The 24,623-nt window shown below is 37.1% G+C and overlaps 1 protein-coding gene across 7 annotated transcripts in view; it reads left to right on the top strand.

Moving 5' to 3' along the window:
- The window catches only part of LOC109234201 (molybdenum cofactor sulfurase), a 28,790-nt gene continuing 9,489 nt past the window's right edge, over positions 5,323–24,623 (top strand). For 2 of the 7 annotated variants that reach the window (XR_002069162.1, XM_019400081.1), the window contains exons 1-18: positions 5,347–5,590; positions 5,724–5,822; positions 5,957–6,015; positions 6,351–6,511; positions 7,131–7,285; positions 7,626–7,752; positions 8,349–8,451; positions 8,544–8,622; positions 8,905–8,943; positions 9,025–9,181; positions 9,944–10,031; positions 19,693–19,809; positions 20,427–20,504; positions 20,604–20,705; positions 22,528–22,618; positions 22,789–22,893; positions 23,130–23,194; positions 24,185–24,336. Coding sequence is in view for 4 of the 7 variants with exons in the window: in XM_019400081.1 (XP_019255626.1) it covers positions 5,473–5,590; positions 5,724–5,822; positions 5,957–6,015; positions 6,351–6,511; positions 7,131–7,285; positions 7,626–7,752; positions 8,349–8,451; positions 8,544–8,622; positions 8,905–8,943; positions 9,025–9,181; positions 9,944–10,031; positions 19,693–19,809; positions 20,427–20,504; positions 20,604–20,705; positions 22,528–22,618; positions 22,789–22,893; positions 23,130–23,194; positions 24,185–24,336 (1,895 nt within the window). In the remaining 3 variants the exon portion in view is untranslated. Of the gene's footprint in view, positions 5,591–5,723; positions 5,823–5,956; positions 6,016–6,350; positions 6,512–7,130; positions 7,286–7,625; positions 7,753–8,348; positions 8,452–8,543; positions 8,623–8,904; positions 8,944–9,024; positions 9,182–9,943; positions 10,032–19,692; positions 19,810–20,426; positions 20,505–20,603; positions 20,706–22,527; positions 22,619–22,788; positions 22,894–23,129; positions 23,195–24,184; positions 24,337–24,623 lie in introns of all 7 variants that reach the window. The other 5 variants (XR_002069164.1, XR_002069163.1, XM_019400084.1 and 2 more) reach the window with 5 other exon arrangements.

The raw sequence follows: 24,623 nt of genomic DNA on the forward strand, positions 1-24,623 counted from the left end.
TTTTAAGGAAAAATGGTTAAGTTTAGAGTTGGCTTTATGTAAATTTCAGATTGAACTCGAAGAAAATGAAGTTGCAGGTATTGTTGATAATTGTATGATTAATGTGTCACAATTGTTTTAAAATTGTATGTTACTTGTATCTGATACATTAATACCTAAAATAATATCTGATACAATACCTACAATTATAATATAATATTATATCAAATTTTAAGTTTAGAGTTGTGATTGAAACTTGAAGACGATGAAGATCACAATTGTATCACAAATGTATGAGAATTGTGTTAATATTGTATCAGTATTGTTTTACGTATTAATGTATCAAATACAAGTTAGATACAAGTATGATATATTTAATTATGATACAATTATGTTTTAGGTATTGATGTATCATATACAATTATGATATAATTATTATGCAATTATCATATAATTCCTGCAACTTCTTCTTCTTCTTCTTCTTCTTCTTCTTCTTCTTCTTCTTCTTCTTCTTCTTCTTCTTCTTCGAGTTTCACTCTGAATTTTTACCTAAAACCAACTCTACACTTAATCAACCTCCCTCAAAATTGAGATAAACTCCAAAGAATATTCTCAATCACTTGCAAGAACATCCAATCCACACAAAATCACAAAATCTTAAAACCTGAAATCGTATGTATATATGCTCGAGAATCATATGTATTTTTGGTCTTCGAATGGACCAATTTGTGGATGAGTGTGTTAGGCAAACAAACTAAAAAAATTAGGAAAGGGAAAAAAATGAGAGAGGAGAGGAAAAATAATAATTGAATCCCTTAATTGAAGGCACTAATAATGGGGTGGGAGCATTTTAATGGGAGAATATATACAATTTGTAAGAACAATCCAGATATTTATTGAAAACTACAAAACCTAAAGAAAATAGATAAATAACTTTCTATTATAGTATATATAAGAAAGAAAATTTTAACTCCTATAGCAAATTATTACACCATATTTATTATAAAACAAAACTATTTTAAAATATTTTTATCTATAGCTACCTTTATATTTTATAGCAAAATAAGTGTTTATTGTATACACTACCATATAGGCGTGAAATACACTATTTATATTTTTTTTCTCTTTCTTTCAGTTAACACACGTTCTCTCTCAAATAACAACAACATTTTTCTTCTTTCTCTCTCCACGATCTCTCTCTCACAGCAAGATTGTAGGAACAAATTTCTCAGAATTGATCCTCAACGTTTTTGTTCCAAAAGTTCATGATAATTGGTAAAGTTTTTGGCCGGTTCACGCCAAATTACTCTGCCGTTCTTCTTTTTCTCTTCACTCTTTTTTTTTAATTTTTGCCATTGCTAGGTTTTGAGGAAGAAACTTCAAATTTCGTCTTCAATGATTCGTTCAATAACTTCGAAGAGGGTTATACAAGGTTAACCCACTAAAGCACTCAATTTTGATCGTCGACGTCATCATCCACTATTGGCTCATCTTCTTAGGCAATCCATGGCTACGCCGGAGAAGATTTGAGGGCCGCGTTTTTGTTCATCTCCAGTTTTAGTTTTAATATAATGTATACAGTATTTTGCTTGGCCGGAAAAAACCATCTCCAGCGAACTTTCTTCTTTTTTTTCTTTTTGCTTTTTAAGTCACATACAATGATACAAATACACTGTATTCTGTACAAATATACTCAAATATATTATATTTTTGTATAATACATTATTTTTGGCTTGTATTTATATATTCCGAAGGTCTATATTTTTTTAATACAACCAAATATCACCGTGTTTTGTGATTTTTTGTTGTTTGAATATAGTCGAATTGAATACAATGCATACTAGTGAATAATGAATATTTGTGAATTGAATACAATGCATACAGTCGAATTGAATAGAACGATATGCACTCTATTTCTTGATTACCTTACTGTATTTATAAATACAGTCACACGAATATATGCAATACAACACAGTAGCAACGAAATTTATGTAGAATTAATTTTATTGAGTTAAATTAGGAGTGATACACGCTAATTGATCCTCTTTCCGTTATTAAACAGCTGGACTCACCTATTTTTAGGCGAATGAATACAATAACGTGAATACAATGAATACAATCGCACAGCTGGACTCCCCTATTACTGTATTCATGAATACAGTAGCGCGAATACAACGAATATAGTCGCGTAGCAGCGCAATTTTTATGTAGAATTAATTTTGTTGAGTTAAATTAGGAGTGATATACGCTAATTGATTCTCTTTCCGTCATTAAACAACTGGACTTTCCTATTTTTTAGGCGGATTCTTCTACTGTATTCATGAATACAGTAACACGAATACAATCGCATAACAAGTAAATAATAGCTATAGGAAGTAATTATGTATATGGTAACTATAGAAAGTTAATAGCCACTAAACAATAGAGGTTTCTGAAAATTCCTCTATAAGAAAAACTCCCATTTTTGTTGTGTACACTTGGGCCAGAGCAACCTCAGTACGTAACAATGTTCATTTTCCAAAATGGGCTATTCACTGAACTTCTGATCAGTTTAGGAAAAAGGAGGGGGAAGTGCACGGTTAGCCACTAATAACACATGTATTTACTTTTAAGCCACTGTTTAAAATGTCTTTAGTCTTTAGCCACTGCTTTAATAAACTTTACCTGCCCGGACGAAAACACCCTTCTGCTCATAAAGTTCAGGACCAAGTGTCCTTAACTTTTGAACTTTCAACTCTAAGTTCAGGACTTCAGGACTACATGTCCTTAACTTTTGAACTTGCAACTCTAAGTTCAGGACTTCAGGACTACGTGTCCTTAACTTTTGAACTTGGAACTCGAAGTTCAGGACCACCTGTCCTTAATTTCAATGCTTGTAACTCTAAGTTAAGGACTACTTGTCCTTAACTTTTGGACTTGTAAGTCTAAGTTCAGGACCTATTGTCCTTAACTTTTGAGCTTGTTGGTCTAAGTTCAGGACCTATTGTCCTTAAATTTTGAGCTTGTTAGTCTAAGTTCAGGACCTATTGTCCTTAACTTTTGGGCTTCTTAGCCTAAGTTCAGGACCTATTGTCCTTAACTTTTGAACTTGTTAGTCTAAGTTCATGACTTCAGGGCCTATTGTCCTTAACTTTTGAACTTGTAACTGTAAGTTCAGGACCTATTGTCCTTAACTTTTGAGCTTGTTAGTCTAAGTTCAGGACCAAGTGACCTTAACTTTTGAACTTGTAATTCTAAGTTCAGGACCAAGTATCCTTAACTTTTGAACTTGGAACTCGAAGTTCAGAACCAAGTGTCCTTAACTTTTGAACTTGTAACTGTAAGTTCAGGATCCATAACGTAGCAGAAAACCAAACGTTATTTGTAATCTTTTCACAGAAAATTGCCACTGTATTTCATTATGTAATATACAATAAGACATCCAATTTCTACTTTGCTGATTTATTCAACCAACATGACAAGTAAAACGAGTAGAAAATAAATGATGAAGATAACTTTTCACGATGTTCATTAATTTCATTAATATCAGACAAGTAATGTGTATTCTCTGGCTGGATGTTGTCGTAAAGGGTAACACCAGAAGGCTGTTCTTATACTTATGGGGGGAGACTTCAACCCCTCTCTACGAACGCGATAAGTAGCATGTATTGTCATTCAACAAGGGAGATACAAAGAGCAACAGCCATCTCTGATAATAGTGAGATAAGTTGGATTACTGTATTCATCAATGTAGTCCTGCCACCACTATTAATTTCAGCCAACACCCCAGCAACCGAATGTAGATGAAGCCGCCAGCAGTAAAACCCTGCAACATTATATGAGATAAAAGAAAGGGCAACACAGTCTTTTCATATTAATTTTAATAGACTAGTGGCTACTATTGTTAAGTATTGAAAATGCTGGATAAAAAGTAAATACCACTTTAAAAAGTGGCTACCCCACACAATTTTTACGAAAAAGGACGTCTCCTAAGCCCACCTGCGAACATTCATTTCGCCGTGTGACGCAAGAAGGGGGAAGTTCACGGTTGGCCACTAAAAACACATGTATTTACTTTTAAGCCACCATTTAAAATGTCTTTAGTTTTTAGCCACTGCTTTAATAAACTTTAACTGCCCAGACGAAAATACCCTTCTGCTCATGTCCTTAACTTCAGGACTTCAGGACTATATGTCCTTAACTTTTGAACTTGGAACTCTAAGTTCAGGATTTCAGGACTACATGTCCTTAACTTTTGAACCTGTAACTCTAAGTTCAGGACTTCAGGACTACATGTCCTTAACTTTTGAACTTGGAACTCTAAGTTCAGGACTTCAAGGCTACATGTCCTTAACTTTTGAACTTGGAACTCAAACTTCAGGACCAAGCGTCCTTAAATTTTAAACTTGTAACTGTAAGTTAAGGACTGCTTGTCCTTAACTTTTGAACGTATAACTGTAAGTTAAGGACTGTCTCTCCTTAACTTTTGAACTTGGAAATCAAAGTTAAGGACTAAGTGTCCTTAACTTTTGAGCTTGTTAGTCTAAGTTCAGGACCTATTATCCTTAACTTTTGGGCTTCTTAGCCTAAGTTCAGGACCTATTGTCCTTAACTTTTGAACTTGTTAGTCTAAGTTCAGGACTTCAGGACCTATTGTCCTTAACTTTTGAACTTGTAACTGTAAGTTCAGGACCTATTGTCCTTAACGTTTGAGCTTGTTAGTTTAAGTTCAGGACCAAGTGTCCTTAACTTTTGAACTTGTAATACTAAGTTCAGGACCAAGTGTCCTTAACTTTTGATTTTCTTCTTCTTTATATTTTTTTTATGATGCCTAACCAAAAGGCTAATCTTCAGAACACAAATTAAATTGATAATAACAGAGAGAAATTTAAACAGAACTTTTTGAACAGAAATTCTCCCACTCTAGCCATAGAAGGGGCTAAGAAACTTCAGTTGGCTCAACACCGTGCAATAACAATTGAAAGACTAAGGTCAAAGCCAATTAGTAGGAGTATTAAAGAAGAAAAGGAGATTAACAAATTGGTAGAAGTCTCTTTTTCGGTATTTGATTTGACAATTTGTTAATCTCTTTTCTTTTCTTCTTCAAATACTGAAAAAGAGACTTCTACTTATTGCTTGTATCGCTGCCAAGTCTAGCTCCGCCCACCCAGTCTTTCCAATCCACTGTAATTCCGTTTGGGAAGGAAAGGATAACTCAGTCTTTTCATATTAATTTTAATAGACTAGTGACTAATTTTGCTCAGCATTAAAAATAGTGGATAAAAAGTAAATACCACTTTAAATAGTGGCTACCCACGCAATTTTTACGACGCAAGAACTCATGATCCAACTGAGTCGGGCTGTATGAAAAGCCCATTTACAAAAAAGACGTTGGCGGTTGCTATTTGGGAGGTGTCGTGAACTCAAATCCTTAGACTAGTAGCTTAATTTCTTTTTCCTTATATTGTTCCGTGCTTGAATAAGAAATTCAAAGACTCTCGTAAGCTCTGCAAAATGAACACCGAATCGGATAAAGAACAATTCCTGAAGGAGTTTGGAAGTGATTATGGTTATCCAAATGCCCCCAAGAACATTGATGAAATTAGAGCTACCGAATTTAAGCGCTTAAACAGTAAGATTTCCCTTTTTCACCTTCCTTTGCGAATTTGGATAATAACAAGAAGATGATTATCATAATTATTTCGAATTTTAAATTTTCCACTTTGTTCAATATATTGACGTTGACTATTTACATTCATTTGTAGGTACGGTATACTTGGATCATGCTGGAGCCACTCTTTATTCTGAGTCTCAAATGGAAGCTATTTTTAAGGACCTCAATTCTACTGTTTATGGAAATCCTCGTAAGCTGGTTTTTCAACTTTCTACTGGAGGTTTCCTAATATAGCGTTGGATTCCGCATTTATTTACTCCAGATAAAAATTTGACCGTTTATACAACTGTCCCTTTAATTCCTTAATTCTGTGAAAAACAATAGATAGCCAGAGCAGTTGCAGTTTGGCTAGCGAGGACATTGTTGCGAAAGCACGCCAACAGGTAAACAGCTTCTCTTGCACAATTTATTTTTGTTGATAACTCATACTCTCTCTGCCTCCAAGATTAGTCCACAATACTTTTCACATATACCTTGATGTTTGCTATTCAAGTAAATCATATGATCTGAATGTTAAGCAATCAAGTCATAAGCACCACAATGTTGTGGAGAGGTGTAATTCTTAAAAAGAATCACATGTTTGTCAATCTCAACTAGTTTAATAAAAGCCGCTAATTTTTTTTTTCCTGATATGTTCTCTTATATTAGTAAGTGTTTCATATGTGATGCATTGCTGTTGTTTCATTTTCTTTTACCATTGCATCACGGCTCTGTTCAGGTTCTTAATTTCTTCAATGCATCACCAAGAGAATATAGCTGTATATTCACTTCTGGGGCAACGTCTGCATTAAAGCTTGTTGGGGAGACCTTCCCCTGGAGCAGTCAAAGCAGTTTTATGTACTCAATGGAGAATCATAACAGCGTCCTGGGGATTAGGGAGTATCCTAAATTGAATAAACCTTTTCATCAAATTTTGTCATGCAGAGTTCTGATGTATTAATTTTCTCAGAAAGCTTTCTTCTTTGGTTGTATATTCAGTTGCTTAATCTGCTGTACTCATTCCTGCTTCAAATGCTACTCTTTTTCACTGAACGTACTGATCCACTGTATCAAAGGCCCCTGAAGATTTCATAAATATTCAGCATTTTCTAGTCCCTCCTCTTGCTTCTGAAGTAAGATGTAGAATTTCTACTGTTCATCTCATGGATATTGTTATACATGTTTTTGACTGTACTTCCAAGGATAACTCTTATACTTGACTGATCCCAGTTCTATCTAACCAGCCACAATAATTCTAGGCTTGTTCTTAAAATAAGCCCAAAACTCAGAGGACCCAATTCATCTCTAATTTTATGTACTTTTATCTATGTGTTAATAATTTAGTTCATACAGATAACTTATTACGACAGAAAAATAAAAGAGAAAAAGGAGAAAGGTATTACACAGCGTGAAGAGTTGGCAGAAACAGTTGTGTTGATGAAGATTTTTTCATGATTTTTAATTTGGTTCATCTTAAAGTTTGTGTTTCTCAAGTATCCTTTTCCTTAAAAGTTACTAGATATGCTCTCAGTAAAGGAGCTGCTGCTTTTGCAGTTGACATTGAAGAGAGCACGCATCTTGGTGAATCAGAAAGCCCCAAATCTAACTTAAAACTAACACAGCATCACGTTCAGAGAAGAAGTGAAGGTGGGGAACTGAAAGAAGGGATGACAGGTAGCTTCTTAATCCGAGATTCAGCCAACTTCCCTTGGAAACTAGATTGTATGATAGTTGCATCAACTTCTACCTTCCAAGCCCCTCCATCCACCAAGTCTATAAAGGTAGTTAGCACCTTCAACTCAAATTTGATATAGTCAGAGTTCATGAGATCCCATCAATCAAGAGAGCCTATATGTCCTTATACCAGTTAGGTGGAGTATCTATTTCTTTTTGTGATTTTTTATCAGATGCACTGGAAGTGAAGTAGAAGATGCTTCACTAATGAGGCACATATTACCAATTTCTTCATCAGTTTCGACTTGTTGTATTTGAAATTGTCTTCTTCTTGTTACAGGTAATGCATACAACTTGTTTGCATTCCCCTCAGAATGCAATTTTTCAGGTCGAAAATTCGACCCTTACCTGGTTAAGGTTATCAAGGAAGAGTCTGAAAGAATCGTAGGAAGCTCCCAGTATGGCAGGTAAAAGTACTAAAAACCTCGTTGCTAAAGTTCTGACATTTATCTGAATAGTATAAGATATTCTTTTTCCCCTCTGCTTGTAGGTTTTTACTTCCTTATGAGGGTCAGGGATGTCTTTAGAAAATAGACCTTACATCCCGTTTAAGCTTGGTTGAGAATAGAATTTTTAATGCCTCAAACATTTACTAAATAAGATATTTATTTTTCATGTTGGTTCAAAACACTCTTCACTTCTTTTTTGGCTAAACTATTGGGTATTTCAAATGATGTTGATATGTTTGTCTTCCAAAAAGTTAAAACACGGGCATGCAGTAACTACTAACTAGTCTGTCATTCTTAGGTATAACTGGGCCAAAGAAGATTGTTTGTTTGCCAATAGCTACAAGAGTACATGTTACATTTTGAACAATGTATGTTGATTCAGTCAGGGCTTCGACTAGTTTGACTTAAATATCGAATCATCGACTTTTGTCCTCTGTATGTGATATTTTGTTATCATTAGCTGACAAGCTAAGTCTTCAGTAAGATTTTATTTCTCCATCATTGAGTTGGTCGTATGCAGATGCGCAGACATTAATTCGCTTTTCTGAATACAGAGGTTGCTGGTTGGTTCTGATTGATGCTGCTAAAGGATGTGCTACCGATCCACCAGATTTATCAAAGTTTAAAGCGGACTTTGTTGTCTTCTCGTTCTACAAGGTACTTATATTTGATACCTGCTGTTTAAATATTACATGAACATACAAAATGCATCCCGGAGCTTGAAAAGATTTTTTATGTTTCTTGTTTAGTTATTCGGCTACCCAACTGGCCTTGGAGCACTCATTGTTCGAAATGGTAAGCAGCTAAATAAGAAGACCAATATTTCTTGTGCGTTTCCTCACTTATTCTTGTTTACCAATTTTCTTCTTCTTGTAGTTTATTTCTCTCTTGTCTCCCTCTCTGCCTCTATCCTTTTGCTTCTCTGTCTATGGAGAGAATCTTGGGTGGAAAGGATGGCAGAGATGCCTAGGTTTTCTTGTGGAAAATCTAAAATTTCCTTTTTTTTTTTGGTTATGAAACAAGATATATCATATCCCCACCCCTAGTTTTTCCCCCCTTTTCTTCATTGTGAAAATTAACAAAATTTCCTGATCTCCCTCTATTGATCAGATGCTGCTAAGCTGATGAAGAAGACCTACTTTAGTGGAGGTTTGTTCTTAGTGCCTTGTCTTATTATGATTATTATATTTGATTCCTCTAGCACTTTCAAGTTAGCCTGGATTCTTGTAGGCACGGTGGCTGCAGCTATTGCTGACATTGACTTTTTCAAAAGAAGAGAAGGTGTAGAGGAATTTTTTGAGGATGGCACCATCTCGTTCTTGAGCATAGCAGCAATTCAACATGGGTTCAGAATAATGAATATGTTAACAACATCTTCAATTTCCCGGTAAGTGAGAGCTTACTTCTTTCTTTTCTCCGGATTAGGTGAGCGCTTACTTCTTTTGTGGGTGAATAGATTCTGAAATTGAATGATGATCAGATTATATTGAGATGGACATTTTTTGCTGTCATTACGCCTAAACAGAGACAATATATTGTTGCGCACTCTTGACTAGATTTATTGCAAGCTTTCTCGTTTATAGTTGATCTTTCTATGATTCATCCTGGTGAGTGAATCCTGCTAATCTTATTTGATTAATCCTGTTCATCTACTTTTGGATATTGTTAACCTTTTATATTTTGATTACACAGATATTGTTAACCTTTATATCTAAGTGTTACTACAAATAATGAAACAAGTCAATTTTTGCTTTAGCTGTTAGGCTAGTTAACTCTTGAGTGACTAAGAAAACTTTGTTAAATGTTTACTCAATTTGAGGACCTCAAATATCCAGTTTTTAGTTTGTCTCTGTTTGACTTGTCTGATAAGTTGTTCTTTGTTTAGAGGATATATAGGCACAGTTCTCAGTATTAGCTTCTGTTGGCAGAGAAACTAGTTGTTCCTTTCTGAATCATCTAATTCACCGCCAACAGAAAACTTGCAAAGAATTTTACCAATATACTGTTAGAAATAGTTCTGCTTAATTCTTGTAACTATCTCTTTCTCTATTATTTATGGAAACTGTTGCCTCATCTCTGTCTCTCTCTCTGAAGTTTGAGCGTAATGAAAATAAAAAATGTTCTGAAATGTGCTATTCTATCCTGCAAGGCATACAGCATCACTTGCAGCATATGTGAGGAATAAGCTTTTGGCGCTGAAGCATGAAAATGGAGAATTTGTTTGCACTCTTTACGGGGTAAATATATTGAGCATAGCATTCTCGTGACTAGGTTCATATGTTTTTATAATGTGGTTGGTATTTTGATCTCATTCTACTTATCAAATGCAATATGTAATGGGGGTGTCAAATGGGCGGGTTGGGCTGAATTTGGGCGGGTCAAAATGGGTTAGGTCAATAAATGGGTCATTGCCCAACCCAACCCAAAGTGTACTTTGGCTAAGATGGGTGGGGTCAAGATGGGCCAGACAATGGGTCATAATCCAACCCGCCCAACTTGACCCATGTTTTAGAACCAGTGTAAGTTGAAAAATATTTTGCGGGGGGAGGGGATTGGGGTGGGTGAGTGGTGCAGAAAAGCGAAAAAATAGAAAACAGAAAATTGAAAATACAAAAAAAAATTAAAATTTTTTTTTTGAGGGGGTTTGCGCGGGGGGTTGGGGGGTGTAGGGTGGTGCAAAAAAACAGAAAATGGAAAATACAAAAAAAAAGTAAAAATTTTTTTGAGGAGGTTTGCGCGCGGGCGTAGGGGGTAGGGTGGGAGGGTGGTGCAGAAAAATAAAATAACAGAAAATTGAAAATAGAAAAAAAGTAAAAGTTTTTTTTGAGGGGGTTTTGGGGGGGGGGGGTAGGGAATAGGGTGGGTGGGTGGTGTAGAAAAACGAAAATACAAAAAAAAAAAAGTAAAAAATTTTTTTTAGAGGGGGTTTGGAGGGGGGTGGGGCTAGGGTGGGTGGGTGGTGCAGAAAAAACAAAAGAACAGAAAATTGAAAATACAAAAAAAAAATAATAATAATAAAATTGGGGCAACTAAGTAAATTTCTAGATAAGTTGGGTTGAGATCCCATTTGTTTTGGGTGAGTTTCATGGGTTGTATTTGGGCTGCTTAATGGGTCAAAATGAGTTATAAAAAATAATGGGTTAACTTGGGCTCGCCCAAATTGACCCATGAGCTAAAATATTTGTAGCCCAACCCATTAATCCCTGGGCGGAATAGATGTGTTTGGGCTCAAATTGCCACCCCTAATATGTAATGATGTTTCAGAAAGTCCTCCTGAATTCACATGAAAATATTTCTTTGATCTGGTGTTTTTATGTCCTAGGCAAATTTGGTTGCTGCACAATGATGCAATAATTTTGCTTTAAGTACTAGAAATAGATAGAGAGAATGTTTAATGGCTCCTCATTAGAAATATGAACATGTGAATAGAAACTAATTAATGGAGGGGTAACTTAAGTGGCCTGCTAAATTTGAGGAAACTAGTTAAAACTAGCTTGAGTTAACAATATAGGGTTGGCATTTTAAAGAGACCCCAGGAAAATCTTTAGCTTTGTTTAATCTTGGGGAACCTACTATAGATATAGTTTCAGGACAACCATCAAATTAACATTTCTTGATTTTTAGTCCCCTTAAATCTGTTGGAACTATGCATTTGATATGCTATAACAACGGATGTATGCCTTAGACATTCTTAAGCAAGTATTGCCACAATCATGTCTCTGGTTTTTTAAAACCTATAGTTGCTGAGTTTGGATCTGAGTAAGTACTTTTGCAATTAATTTTGGTTTTAAAAGATTCCAAAAGGTTTGAAGTTTGCAGCCAAACAGTGTCAAGAATAGGGTCACTTGAGTTCTGCACTATATTATTTTTTTTTTGATAAAGTAACAATTTTATTAATGAAGGGGAGAACCCCTAAGTAGTTTTTTTTATAACCGTTCTTGTGAGGAAGCGCGGGGAAAAATATATTATTGATGTGTTTAACTATAATACAAGAACCCCTATTTCTAACAATACACAACACAACACTAATCCTATTCTATGTGGGACTATATTTATTTACAATTATATTAACTATGTAACGCTCCCTCTCAAGCCGGTGCATACAGATCATATGTACCGAGCTTGTTACATATGTAACTAATACAAGGACCAGTGAGGGACTTGGTGAAAATATCTGCATGCTGATCATTCGACTTCACAAACTTTGCAACAATATCTCCTTAGAGTATCTTTTCTCTGACGAAGTGACATTCAATTTCAATGTGTTTAGTTCTCTCATGGAACATCGGATTTGATGCAATATGAAGGGCAACTTGATTATCACACACAAGTTCCATCTGGCTGATTTCACCAAATTTCAACTCCTTGAGCAACTGTTTGACCAATCTAGCTCACATGTTGCCATAGCCATTGCACGATAGTCTGCTTTTGCACTAGATCAAGCAACCACATTCTGTTTCTTGCTCTTCCAAGACACTAAATTACCTCCTACTAAAACACAATATCCAGACGTAGAACGTCTATTAGAAGGTAATCCTACCCAATCAGCATCAGAGTATCCAACGATCTGCTCATGGCCTCGATCCTCAAACAATAACCCTTTGCCTGGAGCTGATTTTACATACAGATGTGGACAACTGCATCCTAATGACTATTACAAGGATAATCCATAAACTGACTTACAACACTCACAAGAAAGGAAATGTCAAATCTAGTCACAGTGAGATTAATTTACCAACCAACCGCCTATATCTCGCAGGATCGCTAAGCGGCTCCCCATGTCCTGGCAGAAGATTAGAATTCGGATCCATCGAAGTGTCAACAGGTCTACAGCCTGTTATTCCTGTCTGCTCAAGAATGTCTAAGGCATACATCCGTTGTGAGATCTTATTACTTGAGCTAGACTGAGCGACCTCAACCAAAAAAAATACTTTAATATGCACAGATCCTTAGTCTGAGTGCCAAAAGAGATGTTGGTTCAATTTGGTAATACCATCATGATCAATGTCGGTAATAATAATATCGTCAACATAAACCACCACATAAACCACCAGATAAATATATATATTTGAAGCAGAATGCCGACAAAACACAGAATGATCAGCTTCACTACGAGTCATGTTAAACTCTTGGATAACAGTGATTAGCTTCGGTAGATTGCATGATAGCTTCTTCTGCTCTATTTTTCCTCGAGTACGTTTTCAAATCAAGCCTATCCAAACGCCCAATTGTCTGCCCTTGAATTCTTTCTCCAATTTAAGTTTTCCCTGTGACAATGTATCAAGAGGTCCAATAATGGAAATAGTTAGAATCACCTTTTCCTCTCTACTGCTCTCCCACGAAGAGATGATGAGTTAATACTGAAATAGGGCTCAAATTCTCAAAAGGTAACATCAATGCTAACAAAAGATCTCCTAGAGGGAGGATGATAACATTTGTTACCTTTCTGTGTCGGAGAATACCCCGTGAAAACACGTTTTATAGCTCTACGATCAAGTTTCCTAGGATTCCTAGTGTGGACAAAGCAAACACATCCAAACACCTTCGAAGGAACAATATACTCATTCTTACTCTTTAAAGCTTCCGGAGGACTTCGAAAATTGAGGGTTTTAAGTGGCATTCTATTGATAGGATAGGCAGCTACTGAAATAGCATCGCCCTAGTAAGGTTTTGGTAGATGCATAGTGAACATAAAAGATCTTGCCACTTCTAACAAATGCCTATTTTTTCTTTCAGCAACTTCATTTTGTGCACTAGTGTTAAGGACAACTAGTCTGATTGATTATCCCATTGGACTCCAAATAAGCACCATATCTTTTATCCATATATTCGCTGCCATTATCATTTCTCAAGATTTTTATTTGGCATCACACTGAGTATAAATCATCCTATGAAATGACTGAAAATAAGAGAAAACTTCACTTGTGTCTTTTAACAAATATACCCAAGTCATCCCAGTGCAGCAATTAATGAAAGTAGTAAACCATCGGTTACCAGACCCAAAAAAAAAAAAAAACACAATCTGGGTAGGACCCCATACATTAGAATGAGTAGTCCTAAATGGAGTTGTGCTTCTATTATCACTCACGGGATAAGAGTTTCTAGTATGCTTGGCATATTCACACGCATCACAGAATAAAGATTCAAATTGAGTCCTTCAAAGCAAATCGGGATATAACTTCTTCAAAAAAAAGCCGATGGTTGTCCTAACCGTCTATGCTACTTTATTATTTCTTGGTTGACATCCTTACTTATCCCAAAAAAGGCTTGACCAGAGTCTTGAATTCCATCTAATATATACAAGTCATCGCTCAATCTACCATTGCCAATCCTTTTCCTTGTTTGAAGATCCTGAAAAATACAATGATCGAGAAAAAACTCGATTTCAGACTTTGGTGATGACACTAACAGATAAATGATTGGCAAGGAACTTAGGGACATAGAGCACGAATGATAGTTTTGTTAGAATAGTTATGTGAATATATGTAATTAGTCCTATTCCCTTATGTAAGGGAGTAGGTTATGTGTTATGTATATATATAAATAGGGCTCATTGTAACACATGGTATCAGAGCAACTAGTGAGAAATTCCTGCTGTGCAGTTACCAGCGAGTCCGGGACAATCACCATGCTTTTTTTCCGGTGACTTTCAGGCTGTTTTTTTACGAAATCCCTTCTCCGGTGGGTTTTTTTACGAAAAATAACACTACCAGCAGGTGCGGATTTCTCAGGCAACCAAACCCTAGGAAACCACACCGGCAGAACCCTGTCCACGCGCTCTCACGCGCCTCCAGAGCTTCTGACGCCGGCGCTGCGTCAGACCCACCGCCGACGCGTGAACAGTGTTCCGGCCATCTTTTTGGAAAATTTCTGTAGGACAATCTTATCTTCTAGTAATTACGACCAGGACCATATTGTTTTCTTTTTATTCCGAGCACTTTGAGATTTTTCTGGCGTGAACAATGAGTTTCCGGTGAGAACAGTAATTCCCAGAAAATTTCTGCTTTTTTTCCGGCATAATATTATAATGACATTCGTATCAGAAGCCTTTAACTCACAATCCGTTGGATCCAATGCATTGAATCCAATCCAGATGGTTTCTTTACCGGATTATATTGAGTTCTTTCAGTATAAAGCATGTAAACAGACATCTTCAGGGATAGCTTTCGTTGTTCAAACAGATAGTAGCGTGACTTGTGTCTCACAATCTTCAACCTCTGAGTCTTGGGTCATTGATTCAGGTGCATCTGATCATATTTCTGGTAACAAATCTCTTTTCACTGCTATTTCATATTCTCAATCTCTTTCACGGGTCTCAAACCACGGCAACTACAATAGGTCAAGCAAGCCCACTTCCTTCCTTACCTTTAGATTCAGTTCTTTATGTTCCCGGTAGTCCTTTTAATCTCATAGCCGTTAGTCGCTTAGCCAAATCACTTAAATCTGCTGTTTTATTTCTTGATGACCTTGTTTTTATATAGGAACGCAGTATGGGGCGGATCATTGGTACCGAACGTGAATCAGATGGACTTTATTTCCTTATCCTTGCAAAATCACATGGACTCACATCTTGTCTTCCTTCAACAACTTGTCCATTCATCAGATTTATTACATAAGCGAGTGGGACATCCCAGTTTGTCAAAACTTCAAAAAATGGTACCTGGCTTATCTCACTTGTCCACTCTAGAGTGTGAGTGATGTCAGCTCGGTAAGCATACCCGCTCCCATTTCCCGCGGCGTCTTGATAATCGAGTAGAGTCACCTTTTACTTTAGTCCATTCAGATGTTTGGGGTCCTAGTCGGTTCAGTTCTACCTTGGGATTCCGCTACTTTGTCAGTTTCATTGATGATTATTCTAGGTGCACTTGGATATTTTTGATGAAAAATCGATCTGAGTTGTTTTCTATTTTCCAGACCTTCCACGCTGAAATTCAAAACCGATTTTGGGTTTCTATCCGCACATTTCGTAGTGATAATGCCCTAGAGTATTTGTCTTCCCCATTTCAGCAGTTTATGAACTCCCATGAGATTATTTATCAAACATCTTGTCCGTACACATCCCAACAAAATGGGGTAGCTGAAAGAAAGAATAGATATCTTATTGAAACTGCTCGTACCCTACTCATACAATCTCATGTTCCGCCGCGTTTTTGGGGGGATGCAGTTCTTATATCTTGCTATCTTATTAATCGTATGCCATCTTCAGCTATCCAGAATCAAGTTCCATTCTCTGTCATGTTTTCCCACTTACCTTTGTTCTCTCTTCCACCCCGTGTCTTTGGTGTTTTGTTCATAACCTCACTCCAGGAAAAGATTAGTTAGCTCCTCGTGCTCTTAAGTGCGTATTTCTGGGTTACTCGAGAAGGCAAAAGGGATATTGATGCTATTCTCCTGATCTCCAGTGGTATCTTATGTCTGCTGATGTTACCTTCTTTGAAACCCAATCATACTTCACAGGTCCAGGTAATCACTTAGATATTTCTGAGGTGCTACCAGTTCCGTCTTTTGGAGTCACTATCTTCCCATTCATCTTCCTCCATAGCTCCAGTTGCCATCCCTAAGTCTACAGGTGAAGCACTGTCTCATCCCGGGTGGCGACAGGCTATGATTGACTAGATGTCTGCTTTCATACGAGTGGTACTTGGGAACTTGTTCCTCTTCCCATTCATCTTCCTCCATAGCTCCAGTTGCAGCTCCACCACCTATAGCTCCACCACCTATAGCTCCAGTGCCACCACCTAGTCCAGCTCCACCAACTATAGCTCCAGTGCCACCACCTAGTCCAGTTCAACCTTCTACAGCTCCACCACTCCTGACTTATCATCGTCGTCCGCACACTGACTTATCATCGTCGTCCGCACCCAACATCAGGCCTAGTTGATTCACGTCCTGCACCTGACCTTGCTAATACTGCGGACTTGTCTCCTCTTAGTCAACCGATTGCACTACGAAAAGGTATACGGGCCACACTTAATCCTAATCCTCATTATGTTGGTTAAGCTACCATCGTCTGTCATCATCCCATTGTGCATTTATATCATCTTTGTCCTCTGTTTCCATCCCTAAGTCTACAGGTGAAGCACTGTCTCATCCCGGGTGGCGACAGGCTATGATTGACTAGATGTCTGCTTTCATACGAGTGGTACTTGGGAACTTGTTCCTCTTCCTTCGGGTAAATCGACTGTCGGTTGTTGTTAGGTATATGTAGTCCAAGTTGGTCTAGATGGTTAGGTTGATCGACTTAAGGCTCGTCTTGTTAAAGGGTATACTCAGATATTTGGACTCGATTACAGTGATACTTTATCTCTCGTGGCTAAAATAGCATCAGTCCGCCTTTTTCTATCCATGGATGATGTTCGCCAATGGCCTCTTAATCAGTTGGACATTAAGAATGCTTTTCTTCACGACCACCTTGAGGATGAGGTTTATATGGAGCAACCACCTGGTTTTGTTGCTCAGGGGGAAGTCTAGTGGCCTTGTATGTTGGTTGCGCCGGTCCCTCTATGGTCTAAAGCAATCTCCTCGAGCGTGGTTTGGTAAGTTCAGCATAGTTATTTAGGAGTTTGGCATGACTCGTAGTGAAGCTGATCACTCTGTGTTTTATTGGCATTCTGCTTCAAATCTCTGTATTTATCTGGTCGTTTATGTTGATATTGTTATTACCGGCAATGATCAGGATGGTATTAGTAAGTTGAAGCAACATCTCTTTCAGCATTTTCAGACTAAGGATCTGGGCAGATTAAAGTATTTTCTGGGTATTGAGGTCGCTCAGTCTAGCTCAGGTATTGTGATCTCACAATGGAAGTTTACCTGAGATATTCTTGAGGAGACAGGAATGACAGGTTGTAGACCTGTTGACACTCCGATGGGATCCGAATTCTAAACTTCTGCTAGGACAGGGGGAGCCTCTTAGCGATCCTGCAAGATATAGGTGGTTGGTTGGTACATTAATTGCCTTTCCTATGAGGATCGAGGATTCTCCCTGTGATTCTCCCTGTGACGTTGGTAAATGTCAGGTCACTAGACCTGACATTTCCTTTCCTATGAGTGCTGTGAGTCAGTTTATGGATTCTCCCTGTGATAGTCATTGGGATGCAGTTGTCCGCATTCTTCGGTATATAGCATCAGCTTCAGGCAAAGGTTTATTGTTTGAGGATCGAGGCCATGAGCAGATCGTTGGATACTCAGATGCTTTGGGCAGGATCACCTTCTGATAGACGTTCTACGTTTGGATATTGTGTCTTAGTAGGAGGAAATTTGGTGTCTTGGAAGAGCAAGAAACAGAATGTGGTTGCTCGGTCTAGTGAAGAAGTAGAATATCGAGCAATGGCTATGGTGACATGTGAGCTAATTTGGATCAAACAATTGCTCAAGGAGTTGAAATTTGGTGAGATTAGTCAGATGGGACTTGTTTGTGATAATCAAGCTGCTCTTCAAATTGCGTCAAATCCAGTGTTCCATGAGAGAACTAAACACATTGAGATTGACTGTCACTTTGTTAGAGAAAAGAAACTCTTGGGAGATATTGCTACAAAGTTTGTGAAGTCGAATGATCAGCCTGCAGGTATTTTCACCAAGTCCCTCGCTGGTCCTCGTATTAACTACATATGTAACAAGCTTGGTACATATGATTTATATGCGCTAGCTTGAGGGGAGTGTTAGAATAGTTATGTGAATATATGTAATTAGTCCTAGTCCCTCATGTAATAGGAGTAGGTTATGTGTTATGTATACATATAAATAGGACTCATTGTAACATAGAATATTAGGAGAATATTAGGAGTACAAACGACAGAACCTGTTCCATAGATAGGTGCTAAAGAAGCATTGGCTATTTTGATAATATCTCCTTTAGGCACGAAGAATAGTTTTGAATGACTTTAGAAGAGCTCGTTATGTGTCTATTTGCACCAGAATCAACAATACAAGAATTAAGGTGAGCAGCAAAGGCAATGCCTGATTGCACATAATTGGATGTGGAACATTAGCAAAGTGAAGTTTGGCTAGGAGGCGATTGAGAAGCTGAATTTCGTCCGAAGACAAGTTTTCTCCAGAAATCGTATCCTTAAATGTCTTCATATTTCTGCCCAATTAGAAAAAAATATGAAGATAATTGCTGAAAAATAATCTATCTCGCAGGAAATCAAATCTGTCTCGACGGAACCTTAATTCCGGTGAACGAATAACTCAAAGCTGGTAGGGATAGGTTTGGAATGTTCCAGCGACCCCAATAGAAAAGAAAAAACTGACCAGAAGGGGTTTGTGTTGCGGACAACCACCAAGAAAGAAAACTCGACATCTTTGATAAAAACGGAACCCTAGTGCTGCGAGGGAGATAACTTACCTCAAAAAAATAACAATGACTCTTATACTATGTAGATTTTGAGAAGAAGAAAAGGCTTCTTGTATTTCTGTATGTGTTTACATCCCATGAGCAAGAGAATTTATACATAGCTCCTAATACTAATTAAGGAAATGAAATAAATCTACAACTATCAAATAAAATCAAATCTCCTAAATATAATCAGATCTCCTGAATTCGTGCTAATCAACAATCTCCTAATTATAAGCAAATCTCATGAAATCATGCTAAACAATAGAATCAGAGGTGAAGGGAACTTTCCATTAAATCAAACACCAACACATTCTTATGCATTTGATTGATCCTTTAGATGTTGCAAATTTGGTAGGCAATATAGAATTGTTGGCTTCCACAATTCCTGTCCAAAGGCGATTCGTGTACAACTGAATCATGTTGGGTTGCTTTTGTTTGTTGATTTTCATTTTTTAACTTCTTCTTTGGTATTCTTTCATAGTCTCTGAATTGTCTCTGATTTTTTGTTGTGATATTGTGCTATCATTCAGAAGGTGACTATGATAATATGATTTTTATCTCAGTTACTATCTAGTAAAATGGGTCCTACGGTTTCATTCAACATGAAAAGACCAGATGGAACATGGTATGGATATCGTGAGGTGGAAAAATTGGCAACCTTGGCTGGAATTCAACTGCGGGTAAGAGTTCAAAGGCCATATTGTCTATGAAGTATGACTTTTATTCTGTTATACTTGGGGATGATATGGTTGCTACTTTATACTCTTGAAACATATCCTCAGAGCAGCTTGATACTGCTGTTTCTGGTGCAATGTCCTACTTTCATTTGTTACCTTTCCTCCATGTCGAGGATGACATTACATCCAAGAGGTGCCTTTTATGATTTATCATTCGTCTTCACATGTATCTGAATTCTTGATGTGCTTTTGCTTTGTGAAGTTTGCTAGTTAAACTTCTGTTAGTTTGTTATTTGCTAGTTTGGTCCTTCAGATGTATGTGTCACTTACTCGTTTAATCGCCTTCACCACTGTTAGATCTGAACTGCTACATTTAGGGTTGTTTTTCAGTGCCTCAGTTATTGCCCTCCACAATACCTGCAATCTTTTATACTTTTTGGAATGAGCAGATAATCTCAACATGTAGTGGTAACTTTTGACTATGGAAGACCAAGGGATGACTTGGGTAAATTATTTGAGAATGCCCATAACTGGTGAAATTGGTAATTGTATATCTCAGATATTTAATCCTGTTATATGATATGAGTAAACTCTTCCTTCTTTTTCCTTGTATTTTGTAGACAGGATGTTTTTGCAATCCTGGTGCTTGTGCTAAATATCTTGGTTTGTCACACTTGGACCTTCTTTCAAACATTGAGGTACGTGTTTCCTTTCCCCTATTTTATTTGTTGTATCGTTTCTGTTGCATGCAGAAAGTGACCACCAAAGGTAACAAATTCAATTATGATTTCATTTAGGCTGGGCATGTGTGCTGGGATGATCGTGATATTTTACATGGAAAACCAACTGGAGCTATCAGAGTATCTTTTGGGTACATGTCAACATTTGAAGATGTTATGGTAAGGGGCCCCACCACTCCCAACTCACCTCAAAATGAAAGGTGGTTCTATATATATATATTTTTTATTTTATTTTTTGCAGTAGGATGTTGTCTCCTTGTATGGTCTTGGGTAGTGCTCACTTCACGAGCTAGATTTGAAGGTTGAGTTAGGCCTAAGATCTATTTTCTGAACATGGTATCGAAGCCTCTAAGATTTTGGTAGACTCAAATAGCTTCCTCCACTGGAGAGTGGTGCCAGCTTTTTTCTTCTTCCTTTCGGTGTTTGGTGCCACTTCTCTCTTTGGCTGTTCTGGTCTCTCCTGCAACCAGCGCTGCTATTTTCTACATCTAGTGGTGCCCGCCTTTATGAATTTCTTGTCATTGTTCTACCAATTCAGGGTACGCTGATAGTGTCTTAGAGATATGCAATACCACGTCTCTTTTCGGTGATTGAGAATAGATTTTTATCCGTGTAGTGCAAGAAACACCTTTTCCTGTGCAGTTATTCACGACTTTTTGTGGGCAAGATTTCAAATACCGCTTTTCCTTTTATTGATTGTGCACTATTCCAGCGAGATTTCGACGTCAACTTTTATGTTACAACATAAGTAAACTCAAGTTGGTTTTACTACTTTGAGTTGAAGGTGCTTTCTTAGATGTGTCTAGATTCATTCATGTCTAGACTTATTGTACTTGAAGATTTGAATAAGAAAAATCTTGTAAAATATGAAAGATAATATATTTGGTTATGGAATAGTTTCTTACCTTATTAGCATAAAAATAGATTACCTATCTAATTGTACGTAATGTAAGACCTTGTATATAAGGAGCATATCTTGTATATTGTTGCTTAGTCAAGTCAATGAGAAGTTTGTCCTATATGAACATGACATCAAAGCCAGACAATTCCTATTCTTGGTTGACCCCTACACATATAAACATCATTATAAAGCTCTAGTTGCAAATATTCACACTAAAGTTAACAATATCGAGGCATAATGCAAGGCAAATTACATGCAAAAACATGGATTTTTAGCCAAACATCACTTAGTCAAGTCAATGAGAAGTTTTTCCTATTTGAACATGACCTCAAAGCCAGACAATCCCTATTCTTGGTTTGCCCAACCCACTGTTATATTCTACATGCTCCAGCTGTCCGTCCTGGGCATGCAGGTAAGGGGAGGGCAAGGGTGTTAGAATGTCTGACATTAGTTACTTAACCAAAAAAAATAAAGATCCCACATTAGTTGAGGAAATGTGCTCTCGTCTTCTTGTATGGTTGTGTGCAATCCTCACTTCGTAAGCTAATTGAGTTAGGCCCAACATCTGTTTCCTCAAGAGAGAGATTAAGGCTAATAAATAGCTTAATGGTCACAAAGAACAAGGGACAACTTCCGGATTTTTATTTTCAATCAGCTATTAGACGGGCAAGCTGAAAATCGAAAGGGATAAAGGACTACAACAAGATGAACTTTTTAGTTCTTCAAGTTTCCGTCTGAAGAAAGAGCAACTTCTGGTCAAGAACTAGAGCAATCATTTGGATAGCTTGACTATATTGTTGTACTCCAATCTCATGGTTCCCATCACCACGAAGTATGGTCAAGAAAAAGATAAATTGTTGAAAAACAGAAAATGGTTATGTCCTTTTCTTTTATTTTTTTAATTTTTATAATTCCCTGTTCTGTTGTTTTGTTCTAGATATTGCTAGGTAGAAGTTTCAATTTCTATGAAGTTTCTGGTCATTGCCTCAATGGTTGATTGAGGAACTACTCTCTGCTCTGGATGTTCCTTTGGAAGCTAGTCTTTTCCCCTTCCTCATTTTCTTGCACTTGTCTTTGCAGAAGTTTGTCAACTTCGTGGAAAATAATTTTGTAATATTATCATCTAACTGGTCTGCGTTTCATCCAAGCTCCATCTCTCCACCAGTTGAAGGTTAATTTTTTTCACCCTTCTACTATTCGGCATGCATTAAATATATATGTTGATTTGGCTTCTTGTAGATCAGAAGTTGATTCAAGTGTGATAGTTTGTCATTTTAATACCATAAAAGATAGTGTTTGGACTTGTTTTGTGAACCTATCCATGTCATTGACCAATTGCAGGAATTGGAAAAGCCGCTGCACGGCATTTCCTCACATCTATTACTGTCTATCCAATAAAGTCCTGCGCAGGATTTAGTGCGAATCAGTGGCCTCTAACATCTACTGGTAGCTATTCTACTGTATCTCATTGGATAATTGAGTTGGTTAATAATCATGCTATTACATATGGATTTGTCAAAGTTAGATATTGTCCGTGTTAATTGCACATAGGAAATGTGCTCCTCCACATTTTCTTTAGAATATAAGTAATTTTGAATTTCATTATGTCATTATAAGTAATTTTGAATTTCATTGTGTCATTCTTACATAGTTATCCTTGTTTCTTTCACTATGAAATGCAGGGTTATTGTATGATCGTGAATGGATTCTCAAGAGCACAACTGGTGAAATTCTTACCCAAAAGAAGGTAGAGTACTTTATAAGTCACAGCATGTGTATTGATGCCTGTTATCCATCTGCAAAACCATGGTGAAAATACCCTCCTCCACCTATTATAACTGGATTTAGGAAAGTGGAATTGTTGCCTATCATTTGATTTACCCATCCTTCAAAATGTCGTGGTCTTAACCTTGTTAATCCTCTAACAAGCCTGACAAATAATGACTCTTTTTCACAAAGTAACATGTAACTTCTTAACTTGGGTTGCGTGCATTAGAATTGACAGGGTGCGGATGGCCTGTAGGTTTTTTTCGAACCTCCCTATTGAATTTGTTTATTTTGTCTATTTCTTCTAATTTGATTTATTCACAGTTCATAAAGTGTCAACTCCCTTGAATAACTCCTTGTTCTCTCTGAATGTCAAAATCCTATTTGCTCCCATGTTTCACTACTAACTTTTAAGTGTCTTGATTTCTCCACTCCATTTTTTAGCCAAAAAAAGGTCAGCCCGGTGCACGAAGCATCCCACATTCACGCAGGGTCCGGGAAAGGGCCGCGCCCCAAGGGGTGTGATGTAGGCAGCCTACCCTGATGCAAGCATCAATGTCTGATTCCACGGCTCGAACCTGTGACCTATAGGTCACATGGAGACAACTTTACCATTGCTCCAGGGCTTCCCTTAATCCATTTTTTAGCCAGTCAGCTCTAATTTGTTATCTTGTTTTATTTTTCTTGAAAACATTTCAAATTATAATTTATCTTTAGTTTTTAGCAATCTATATTCAACTTGAATAATTTGTAAGTGTCCATGCTCTCGATTGTGCTATGATCTCTACTTTAATATTTAAACACTTTATTTTGTAAGAGATGCAAGTAACTACTGTAAGCTTGTATACTAGAATCAAAGATAATGAACGATTACTCAATGTTTATTGACTATTGCATTTTATCTATTATCCCTGATACAGGGTTGATTTCTTCTGCATTAACATCTAAGACAGGTGTATTTGCATTCTAGGTTCCAGAAATGTGCTATATTACCACGCTGATTGATCTCAATTTGGGAAAACTCTTTGTAGAGTCACCTCGTTGCAAGGAGAAATTGCAGATTGAACTCAAATCCAACTCACTTGCCACTGGAAGAGATGAAATGGATATCCAGAATCATAGGTTTGAGCTTCATCTTCACTTTTTCCTTATGTTATTTAAGGCTTGATAAACAAGCTTGTTACCTCTTGGTATCATTTAAATAGTTAAGACAGAAATCATGTGAATCAGTTTTTAGAGCTTTATAACTCAACAGGGAGATTCCTATAGCAGTCAAAGAAATTTCAACAAGCCTTATGTACGTAGGTATACAACTACATAGATACAATCTTATGTTTTTTTGATAATTGTGGTGTCCGAGCCAGCTTGCGCGTACCTCGACTAATTCTACGGGTACCTGTTACCTCCCA

The sequence above is a fragment of the Nicotiana attenuata genome, chromosome 11 (genome assembly GCF_001879085.1).
Source record: "Nicotiana attenuata strain UT chromosome 11, NIATTr2, whole genome shotgun sequence".
Taxonomy (NCBI): domain Eukaryota; kingdom Viridiplantae; phylum Streptophyta; class Magnoliopsida; order Solanales; family Solanaceae; genus Nicotiana; species Nicotiana attenuata.